Source organism: Lonchura striata, chromosome Z (assembly GCF_046129695.1).
Source record: "Lonchura striata isolate bLonStr1 chromosome Z, bLonStr1.mat, whole genome shotgun sequence".
Lineage (NCBI taxonomy): Eukaryota > Metazoa > Chordata > Aves > Passeriformes > Estrildidae > Lonchura > Lonchura striata.
In genome coordinates, this window is record NC_134642.1 from 27081916 (window position 1) to 27093980 (window position 12065).

At 36.9% G+C, this 12065-nt stretch overlaps 1 protein-coding gene across 1 annotated transcript in view; it reads right to left on the reverse strand.

The window, feature by feature from the left end:
• The window catches only part of PIK3R1 (phosphoinositide-3-kinase regulatory subunit 1), a 60105-nt gene that overhangs the window by 22621 nt on the left and 25419 nt on the right, over positions 1–12065 (reverse strand). The window contains exons 3-4 of the mRNA XM_021534414.3: positions 4078–4170; positions 2644–2718 (exon numbers count right to left, since the gene is read on the reverse strand). Coding sequence (XP_021390089.2) covers positions 2644–2718; positions 4078–4170 — 168 coding nt within the window. The remainder of the gene's footprint in view (positions 1–2643; positions 2719–4077; positions 4171–12065) is intronic.

Consider the following 12065-nt stretch of genomic DNA (forward strand, 5'->3'; position numbering starts at 1 on the left):
GCATCTGATGAACCAAATAGTTTCCATAACTGTCTTCTGTAACATACAATTGAGGGCTGAACTCAGAGTAATGGTAGTGACTTGCTGCATCTTGGCAACGTTAAGGAACATCGGAATATTTTTAACAGGTCTCTGTTTTATGTGTAAATATTTTGTGTAAGAAGTAAGTACTAATCAAAGGTTTGGTCAAATGCAGCTTCTCTACTTCTATTATGACTAAAAGTTTGATTAACATCTTGGGGATCCAAGTCTGCAAATATTTATGTAAGTAAGTAGAAACAAATATACACATGCAGGACTGTGTGCTTGGTGTTTTATGCAGCTGTTGAGATTTATCTTGTAAAACTTGATACCCTTCCAGGATAGTTATGACTTGGGATAAGGTTTGGGAGCGTCACATAAAGGACTACTTGTTAGTGTTGGAGCAAACAATATCAGCAGCAAAAATAAAAATAGGAAAATACAGAAATCCTTATTTAGTGAAAGCAAGGTTAGGGTTCACCCTATAACATGAAACTCTGGCACAGTAAAGTCCTAAGTGTATACAAAAAGATCCATATTTGTACAATAATTTAGAGGCATTAATGCTGATCAACTTATATAGCAAGGTTCTTGGCAAAATAATTATTGAATCTGTTTGTCTACTTTAAACAGAGGGAACAGGGAGGTAGAGGACTCAAATAAATGGTGTGTCTAACAATACTGTGAAATAAGGCAGCAAAGAGGGGGTAGTGAGAAACTTAGTGCTCCTCCACCTCCTTTGTTTTCCCCAACAAAAAGCTTGCAGTATGAGCTCAAACCTTCTCAAATTCTCCAAGAATTTGCATGAGAGAAAAAGCATAATAAATGTCTTAGATTATATAAAACTTGAAGTGTGGGAATGATTTCTGCAAGAGCAATTATGTTTCAGAGAATCCACAAATTCTTAAAGGAATAGCTTTATTACTTTTGCTGCTTACTGACTGTTTTTTACTTCATAAGTCAAGTTAAATCATGCATCTTCAATGTTGACCATTTCTCTCAACTATGTCCCAAATTACTATAATGAATATATGAGTAAGAATATACTTGCTCTGCAACTCTCTGGGTGCAATATCATAAACAGACCTAAACTCCTCCATCTGCTGAGCTGACAAGATGTAAATCAGTTTTGATTTTGGAGCTAGATAGTATTGTGTTGATGCTAACAGACAGTTATCCAATTGAAAAATGGAGAGCATTTTAACCACTAGCAGAACAGCACACAAATGGAAGTTCGCAACTTTGAGACCAAAGCTGACTTTGCCCTCTGAATTAGCATTCCTGCTAACTCAAGGAGAGCAGGCAGAGGAAATGAGATCTGTCTCTATCCCTGCACCTGGATACTCACTGCACTAGCTCTGTCCTGAAGATCCTAGTCCTATCTTAAAGAGAAATCAGAAAGAGACACTGTTTCTAAAGGGAAAAAAATTCCGTTTCTGTTATTAAAACTTAACTACATTTTAAGTAGGAAGACATGTAAACCATGAGTTTTTAATCTCAAGCGACAGATAAGCCTTTCATAAAATTATAGCTCAGTTTAGAGACTTAAGAAAGGATTCAGATAAATAAAGAGATGCAATCATATTGCTGCCACCAAAAATTTTGATTAATGTGGACTGAAAGACATAAATGCAACACTAAAGAGGTGACTTTTATCATGAGGCTGCTAGCACCACATGCCTATCTTCTCTCCCTGCTTGTACAGATACACTTCTTCACTCTGACCACAATCAGCATAGGACAGGATGCTCTTTTATTTTGAAAAAACCAGACAAGTTAGAGTATCATTACTTATTTGCTTTGTTAATGTTTGCAATTATTAAACATGAGGAGACTAAATCACTGAGTGAGTTTTCTTTCTTTGTCCCTTTGTCGACAAGGCATGTAATCATTTTCATTTTCTACCTCTTGTATATTTGCACTCTTTTAGGCAAATGGATGCTCATACCACACATGGCACCCCAGCTTGCCAAGTTATGGTCAAACTCTCCTCCTACTCTCACACGGAAACAGTGCTGCCATGCCAGCATATTCTGGCCTGAGGGAGAAATTAAGTATAGCAAAGAAAGAAGAAGAAATATAGTTCAGTGAACTTGAATAGGTATGTGTGTGGTTGCATTTTACTGTCTAAGAACTCAGCCTACAATATTAAATCAATTGTCTCTTTTCTTCAGTATCACTCTGTAGCAGGTACATAAAGGGCTGCTATTGACACCCCACCTACTGGACCAAAAAAAAATGCACCACAGAACTGTATGTAAACAACTGTCCATTTGTTTACAAAACAATAACCTGCAGCCTTTCGGGACTAATGTGTTTTTACCTTGATTCTGAACAAAACATCTAATTTTTCTCAATACAGCTAGACTGTCAGACTTTGAACAAGCAAGATGACAAGAGATTAAAATAAATACTCTTACAAAAAGAAATGTGCAGTGGAGCCATGAAAAAAGGCAATTTGTAAAAGTGAAAAATATTTTTCATATTAAGTGTAAAAGTTAGAAAAGTTTTTTATTTATATACATCTTTTTAATAGTATATTATTAAGAGCCAACACATATGAGTGAGAGTGGTCTGACCACAAAATCTGTCTAGTGCTTTAAGGAAGAGAACTGTACTTACCACATTCAAATATTTGTCTTAATTCCACTGCACTGCTTGAGCCTTGTGCTCCATACAAAGTTGAGTACTCCAAACCTTCAAAACAAAATCGACAGGACATGTTCAGGACAACTGGTGACTGTTGTCCTGATGCAATATATTTCTGTTTTGTTCAATAAGTACTTACAGTATAAACTAGCAACATTCTTTCACCTACTACACTACGGAATGTGATTGTTTTTTAAGGCTGTAAGACACCTCTTTGTGCACTCAACCTGCTGTGTCTGCAGAAAGAGATGGCAAAGAGATGCCAGTAGTTCCACTTATTCTGTAGAACTGTCCACTGGCCAACTAAATGGCCAGGACTAAGAAACATATTCACAATGGCGTCAGAGAAAATATCTTCATATATCACATAATGTGTCATTTAATTCACCTTATTGTAAGAAAATATATCAGTGAAGTATTTTCACATGAAAGATATTGTTTACAACTTTCCTACATCAGTGAAAATAGAGAACACACAAGGAAAGAGACCATATGCAGGGATGCAGAGCACTGATGATTTAACAGTATCAGTGGTGTTCCCTGAAAGCAGTAGCTCCTTATGTACACTTGTGCTAAATACTGCCCCTTCATGTTGATTCAACAAGCTCCTACTCTTTTAGGAAATGCTTACACGCTTACACTGTTTTAAAGTGCCAGAGAAGAATGTTAGAACCCATGTCCCCAAGGACAGCAGCCTGATTCTCATCACAATACCACTTTTGCTCTTATTCCCCAGCTTAAGGCCCCAAAAGGAGCAGGACTCATAGAGCTGCTCCTTACCTCACCAGGACTATGGAAGACACATAAGAGGAGGTTCCAGGAAGATATAAATAGGGCAGAAGAAGTATGACATCTTAAAGAGCGGAAAGCCTCAAAAAGTGAAGAGAAATCAGCACAGGAAAGCAGGTGAGGGAAAAAACCCATAAAAATAACACTCTCTGGCTCACTACAGAGCAGAAACAAAGAACTGACTCCTGAAAAATAAAACCAGTTCTTGAAACCTTTTTATATTTTATTCTCTTTTCCCCTGATTTGGGGCAAAACATTACTTTTTTCCCTGTGTCACCAACTCAGTGTTATGCTGGCATAACCAACATAAAGTGCTTATTCATGAGAAAAAACAAAACAATACCAAACTGTTCTCCCTTACCTTCCAAAAATACTTACATTAATTATTAAATGTCATTTGAGGTAAGCTTTGGTTTTGCTCCTACTGTCCAAATAGCGTCTAACAAAAATTAATGAGCAAAAACCGGTGCAACAAACTTTAAAGGAGGTTATTGTGGATGTTAAGTAATGCAATGCATTATCAGCTCTAGAAAGAGGACATGCCAGCTCTGGATCCAGTTCTGCAGTGTTGGTTCACATAAGCAACAGAACATTTTGGTAGATCATTCTTCAGCCTACCTTTCTTTTCAATTGTCTCTACTATCTTGACAAGAATTGGTGGAGCAACATCAGGAGGTGTGAACTGCTCTGTAAGGTCTGGAAGTGAAAAAGCTGTAAAAAAAAAAAAAAAAAGAAGAAAAATAAGCCAAGCTGCAGATGAATGTAATTACTTCTATGAAAATCATTACATGTAATGCAACTAGTTAATTTTTAATCACAGAACAAAGATCCCGGTTGTCAGGGCAATATGAGAAAACTCCATACTTAATCAAAAAACGGAATAAAAATTATGAGAATTGCATCTTTTATAGCATTTTCTTTCAGGGACCTCAGTCCTAGATTCACTCATCCTGTTGCCTAGGAAAAGAAAGCACAATAAAAGTTTGCAGTCTATGGATGTGCAGAAATACAATGAAAGTAAGGGAAGAAAAAATCTTTCAGTCTGAGATATTTACATACACTGTGCACAACTGTCTGTGAGTGCCTGATCCCCTGGGTAAAATAGACTTAAAAAGGCCTGAAATAGCAGTAGAAACAAGTATTTCACATTCATACACAAGCTCAGTAACTTCTGTGCATTTTCAAGCATCATAATATTAACTGTACCATTTACTTGAAGCAAGAATTTTCTACATGGACTGGTTAGGAATAAATAGCAGTATAACTGGAAAGGGACACTTTACAGATTCAAACAAAACTATACACAGGTTTATACAAAGTCAGTTTTCATGCAATCTGGTTTCTTCATGGAGAGAACATACCCTTAGAGCCATGTTCTGGCTCTGTGAGTAAAGATCTATCTCTAAATATACAATTTTTGCCAAAAGAATATTTCACAAGTTTTAGAGTGGTCCTGTTTAACACTTGGAAACAAAAATGTTTACATAAAGATATTAAACTACTTCCAGAACCATCTGGCATAGTTTGATGGATTATGATTGATAAACGAAAATTAATCATTGAAGCCAAACCTGCCATTTACCTAAGCAATGGTGATCTCTGTTCAATTAAACTCACCATTGACAGAGAGCAATTCTTGAACATATATACACAAAAGTGCTGGTATAGATATGTATAAATACATATATGCACACCCTCTGCCCCTATTTTCAGAAGACTGAAACAAAATGATGATGATAACTAAATAGAAGGGAAAAAAACCCCAGAAAATTATTTGAGATAGCAAAAAAAACCAAAAAACAAACAAACAAACAAAAAAACCCCCTAAAAAACCCAAAAAGAACCAAAACAAACAAACAAACAAAAAAAACCCAAACAAACAACAACAACAAAAAACCCAAAAAAACCCGACACCAACAAAACCAAAAATATCAACTAAGAAAGAATATTTATCAACAGAGGAAGAGAGAGCAGATGATTTTGGCTGGTAATTCACCCTATTTTGAATTACATAACTTCATAAAAATGCAAACAATTTTGCTGTGGTTTAACCCCAGCCACCAGTCATGTCCCACACAACTGCTCAGGCACTCTCCTCTGGTGAGTGATAGCCAGAGGATAGGGGTGAGAGTCAGAAGGGTAAAAGTGAGAAAATTAGTGGATCGAGGTTGAGATAGTTTAATAGGGAAAGCAAAAGCCACATACAAAAGCAAAGCAAATCAAGGCATTAATCGCATGGGGATGCAGATGTTCAGCCATCTCCAGGAGAGCAGGGTTTCATCACTGGGAAGGCGACTTGGGAAGGCAAACACCATCGCTTTGTACATCTCCCACTTTCTTATTCTTCCCCCAGTTTTACTGCTGAGTACAGTGCTCTGTGGTATGGAATGTCTCTGTGTCAGTTGTGGTCAGCTGTCCTGGCTGTGTCTCGTCTCAACTTCTTGGGCATTCCCTGTTTCCTCACTTGCAAGGTGGGGTCGGAAGTGGAAAAGGCCTTTACACTGTATAAGCCCCACTCAGCAATAATTAAAATACATCCCTGTGCTATTAGCACTGTTTCCAGCATGAATCTGAAATGCAGCCCAATGAGACCTACTATTAAAAAATTACTTCTATCCCGGTCAAAACCAGCACAAATCTAAAAAACAGTAGGACAGCAAGGAAGGGACAGAAGTTTGGAAGTGTAGAGAGATGATGAGTGAAATGAAAGACAATAGTAATGGAAGTTAAGCATACTGGCAAAAAGAAGCAAAATTATGGTGCTATAATGTGGAAATACTTTCCTAACCCATTCATAACTGAGGATATTAGAAAAACATCAGTTTAACTTAGGAGGCCTGCAAGATAACCATTCAGGAGTTTCAAAAGAGTTGCCTATGCAGATCTCTGCCCTGCTGATTCTTTTTAATGTCTTGAGGAAAATAAGAACAGTTCCCACAGATCCAAAGAGCTCTCATGCCTGATCTGTACTCTGTAAGGACAAGTAACATGCCTACGTGCTAGTGTCATATGTAAGTCCTGGACAAAATAAAGAAAAACCTAAAACTAGGCTCTTATAATGCAACAAAAGACAGCAGACAGCACTGTAATTAAGGATCATCGGCACAGCTTTTTAGAAGATAGGTTATTTCCTTAGTGACACCTTTGTGAGCAAAAAAAGGCCAATGAGTAAACATAATAAACTCCAAAATTATGCCAGAGAGTTGACTTAGTGTTAACACTTCAATTAAAAGCTAAATTCAATGCAAGCATGTTATACAGGTATATTAGTGCAGAACAAACTACTCAGAAAGCAAATGGACTTTTCAACTCTTTCCATCTTCAAATCACTTTCAGATTCCATGGTGCTTACCACATTCCATTTGGAATATCTCTTTTATATCTGCTTCATCAACACAAGATGGACTCAAATGGAAAATGCTGCATTCTAAGTAGCCTCTGCTGAGGCATAGTGAAATACAAACCAACAGATCTGAAATATTCAAATCAATATTCAAATAGTTCTTTTCAACCCCAAACTATGTATCTATCTTATTATATGGACAAATCTATTGAAATAATAAATGAAAGATTAGTGTAGTATCAAAGGGTATGCTATGAAAATGTGAGATACTAGTAGACTCAAGAGAATGTTGAGGGCTTTAAATGGATCCCTTATATGGTAGCAGAGAAAGGACAGGTTTTAAGAATAGAGTTCACATATTTTTACCTATGAAAGTAACTTTCTGGTCCCTGAGGGAGCTAGTAAGATTAAATTCCTCCCTCTTTCATAACATCAACAAAATTGCTGAACAACATCTCTGAACAAAGATGCTAATTTCCTAATTCCAGATGGAGGCAGCATGTAGCCACAGTCAGCAGCCTAAACTGAAACAGAGGAAAGAGAAAAGAAGATAAATAGAGACAGAGGATGGAAGTCAAAACTAACAGACAGTTGAACCTTATCATCCCTTGGCAGTTCAGGGATGGCCCATCTAGGCTACTGAGCAGCACAGTGCTTTCTTCCACTAACCAAATTGTGCCTTGAAATGATGGCAAGACATCAACAAATACCTATAAACAAGGTGTATTTAGAAAAATAATTCTAATTTCCACTGATGTAGACTTTCTATGTGAAGGATGGAGTCCAAGGAAAGCAAAGAGGAGAACCCAGTGTAAGGGGAAGAAGCCCCTTACAAGGTGAAGACAAGACAATACAGAAAACAGTGTGTCTCAGTAGACTTTACTTAAATTACTTCAGCAGAGAAGGACTCTTCCTGCAGCCTTTTTGGTGCTCCATGCTTTTCATCTTAACTTTGATCAGAACTTTAGCTTAAAACCAGGTTTGTATCATAATTTGTTAAAATATCTTTGTTGTAGAGTATTCATCAATAAGTAATATTCTTACTTGTTGAAAGCCTTTTGGAAACCACACATTTCCCTTTATACTTACACAAAATCTGTAATATATCTATAAAACATGTGTATGCAAACAAAATGCCACATTGCTTAAAATGAAGAGTTTCCAAAACTTCCCTGCTAGCCAAAAATATGCATTTTAGGATTTCAGACTATTTCTGATACCTCTTCCTGTCTTTATCCCAATCCTTTCCAAAACTGGAAACTTATATAGCAAAGACATTGCTGAACTTTTAGATATGACATGAAAAGTGAATGACAATCCTTTCCATAAATATATACTCTGTAAAATACTTGTATATGACTGGAAACTCAGGATATTCATCTCTCTTTTTAGCTCAACAGCAAAAACACACAAACAACAGAAAGACACACAATGGCAGGTCCAAAACCTGCAGTTATCAGGAACTCCAAAGTTACAGAATAAAATAGCTAAGTCACACAGTTACAATGCTCAGCAATGTAAAAGAAAAACATTCACTTCATCAGCATGTTGAAGACAGCATGAACAAATTAAAATCATTTAACCTCTCACATGTTCTAGGATTTCCTACTCATTGTGCCACCTTCAATATAATTAATGCATAACATCATACTGACTTTTGCTTAAAATTTCCCAATTTTTGCACAAAATATAAAATTGCATTCATTTAAAGGCAAAAGGCTTCACAAGACACACACAGACAGAAAAAAAAAAAAAACACCAAAATTAACAGTACCCAAAGAACTGAAGCCACTTGATTACATTTATAGAGTAGATAGCCCAATATGAGAACAGTGTGCTCCAATTTCAAAATGCTGAGAGGAAATCTCAGCAGCTAAACTGAAGAAAACTGCACCTAATTTCTGAAAAAAAAAAAAAATTTACTGCAAGAGCTAGAATACCAGGTATGATTAAAGAAGTCCTGATTAAAAGAAGTCTAGATTACATGTACCAGAAGAAAACCCAGCATGCATGTTAAGATTTGCAGTGGGAAAGGAAGACTTTTTAGATAGATCAGTTTTAGTAAAAGACAACTGCATGCAACCTTCATTTAGTACCTGATTTCAAAGTAGTATTTTTCTTTGAAGAATGCTGTAAGGCAGCAAAGATGTTTGAAGAACCAAATCCACTCTAAAGCATTTGAGCAACTTTTTAGATCCCTTTCCTAAAATCCTATATCAGCTTTTCATTAAAAGCAATATTTTCCCCAAAATGCCTCTGTTTTGTTCTTTTTGTTTCTTAATCCCAGAATCTCCGAAATATAATAGTTCTCAAAATGGTCTTCTTTCTAGGTCTAGTAGTGGGTCTCCAGATAGTAAGGAAGCTTCTGATGACACTTGATAAAAGCTGGGTTTTCCACTAGCTCTATTTTTACCTTGCTACAGTGAGAATCAAAGAGATGAACCACAAATCAAGGGTTCTCTCCAATCTGCAAACTCTTCCTTCTCCCTGTTTACAGACAGGACTAAACAGCTCTAAGGCAATGGCAATGTGTGGGAGATGAGAGCATACCTTACATTCAAGGGTTGCCAGCACAGCTACAAAGTGCAAGATGAAACCAGCACACAGCTGCACCTTTTGGAAGGGTTCTCAGTAAAAAGATACAGACTTAGTACCTGGCAATGACAAGTGGAAATTTAAAGCTGCAATTTGGCTTCAGATGATTCTGAGACATATCTTTCATTACTGCTAGAAGAAGAATGAAATTGAAAAACATATATAATAAAACCCCTTAAAATGTACAGCACATATAATGAAAGGGAGTTTAATTTCTAAATATTTAAAGGAACTATATACTAATTTTACTTGAATTTAACTTTGAGTTAAGATTATTCCATGAATGTTCTTATTTTTCCAGAAATTGCATTAAAGTTTGTGCACACATTTTGCACTTCTGATGTCAACACAACTATATATAAAAGTCTACCATTTGAGAGCTCAGGTCTTAAGATGATCATAATACTTATGGGGCATGCAGATATACTCTTTATGCATACAACTGTTTCCACTAACATAATGATTTTATGTAGCTTTACACAGGTTCTCCTTGTTTGGAAGTCATACAATAACCCGAAACATGAAAGGTTTTATCAGTACTTAAATTAGCTATATTAAACAGAAGCATATTAATTAATGCAGAAGAAGAAATGCCAAGGTAAGGATCATGGTCACACAAGTTGTGATAATGCTCCAACAAGATTAACCAACAAACTGTAAAGAAATGAAGGCTGCTCAAGCACCTGAAATACTTAAACCAGCGGCACCATCAGTATAATTCATTATCAGTTGTGGACAATGCCAGAGGTTCCTACATAGTTCAACACCCATGCTTGCTATTGAAAATTCTGGGGAACACAGGAGCTTACTTTCTTGATTGAAATTCTATTGTTTCAGCAGTTATGTACTCTACGAGGTGTGGGAAGTGGAATTCAAACAATGTTCCACTATTATCACTCATCTTCCTTGAAACAGGATCTGAATTTCAATATGGATCCATAATGTCTGAATTCAACAGCGTATCAGTATACAATATTGAATTCCAGGGAAGATGTGTTGAAAATTAGGACAGTCTGGCAGTTCTGCAGCGCCTTTCAGGCAGTGGTATGTATTGAGGCATCCCATGTACTCCTCCAGGGTGCTGGCTGCTACTGACTCCCACATTAGAGACAGCAGAACTTGAGAGATTGTGCTGGAAACACACCAAGAGCCATGCCTGTGGAAACACAAGTTCAGACCCTGAAAAAAGTAGAAAGCACTAGGAGGTACATCATCACATGATGTATGTACAACCTGATGGCACAACCTGAAGCTTCTCCCGGCCCAAGGTGGCAGCTGGTACAGATGCTGAGCCTCAGTCACAACAGACCACTGAGCACCTGCTGTAATCAGCTGGAGAAGAAAAGGCCACATGAACCTCACAACACATCAGAGTGAAAGGAGTCTTACTGACAAAAACCTCTTAACTCTTAGTGAGAGGGAATTCTGTAATCCACTGAAAGTTTCTTAACAGTCTAAAAAAGTAGTCAGTTCTTGCGAAAAGTTTCAGTACGACAGTAAGAAAGACTAAAAAAAACCACCCTAAACTCTAACTCTAGAGAAATTTTCCATAGAGATCTATGCTTTGGGTTCAGTGTCAGACAAACACAGAAGATAAGTCTGGTATTACAATTAAATACCAAAGAGCAACTCACCCTGAAATTTGAAGACATTTGCCTTGACATTTGCATTTTCAGATAACCTAACAGCCCAACTGTCATTAGCAAAATGTTTTCACTGGGCAAGATGAAAGAAAAAAAGGTGAGAGTGAAGAGAAAGTGAGTGTTACTGTGTGTCTCAAATCAATCAAGGACTGTAACAGATAGCAAATTCAGCTGCAAATGTTGGTAGAGAATACCTCTTCTTGACCCTACTGAGATGATTTAGTTTGGCTATAGTTAAATGCTACTAGAGGTTGAAAGCAACATTTAAAGTGTCAGGAGGAAGGCTCAGGAGTGTCAGGAGAAAGGCATTGCTCAGGTCTCAATCAGTTTCTCCAGTACTGGTTCCATTAGAAATCTTTTAAAACACAACACCATTCACTTGACATATCATTACAAATGGCTTGATAAGTCTGTCAACTATTACTTATCTCTTACTTTTGTGAGAGGTCATCAGTCAGGCAGGTTGCAGACTCAGAGTATCACAGAAGCCTGGGCAGTAGAGAAGACTAGATTCAGGAGAACTGAAGACAGAGTATTGCAGCACTAGAAAAAGAAATGGTCATGCCCATCAACACTATGAGCCTTTGGGCTCAGAAGTCCATTTATTATGGAGGCAAAAAAATGTCTGAGACTCGGGATTTATTGTGAAAAAGAAATATGGAAATAATGCCTGCTGGTGACTTTAAATTAGTGGGGTACAACTGGAAAGCTGAATGAAAATACTACCATTTTATAGTCCTTGAATATTATGTACCCAGTACAGTATGCTTCTTCCACTGGTTAACAGGTGTTGCATATGAAATGGAGGCCAAAGTGGTACCTTGATTTACATGTTTCCTGTTAACACAACACTGAAGATTTCAGCCAGGATATACATATCTGTACTGAGAAAAAAGTTTATTTCATCTGCTGTCATTTCTGTTTTTAATTTCTGTTTTTAATTTCTGTTTTTACTCTGTCTTCAATGATGGAACACCTGAATAAAGCCTTTCAAGGGCAACAATGGCAACATTTAACCCTCATGG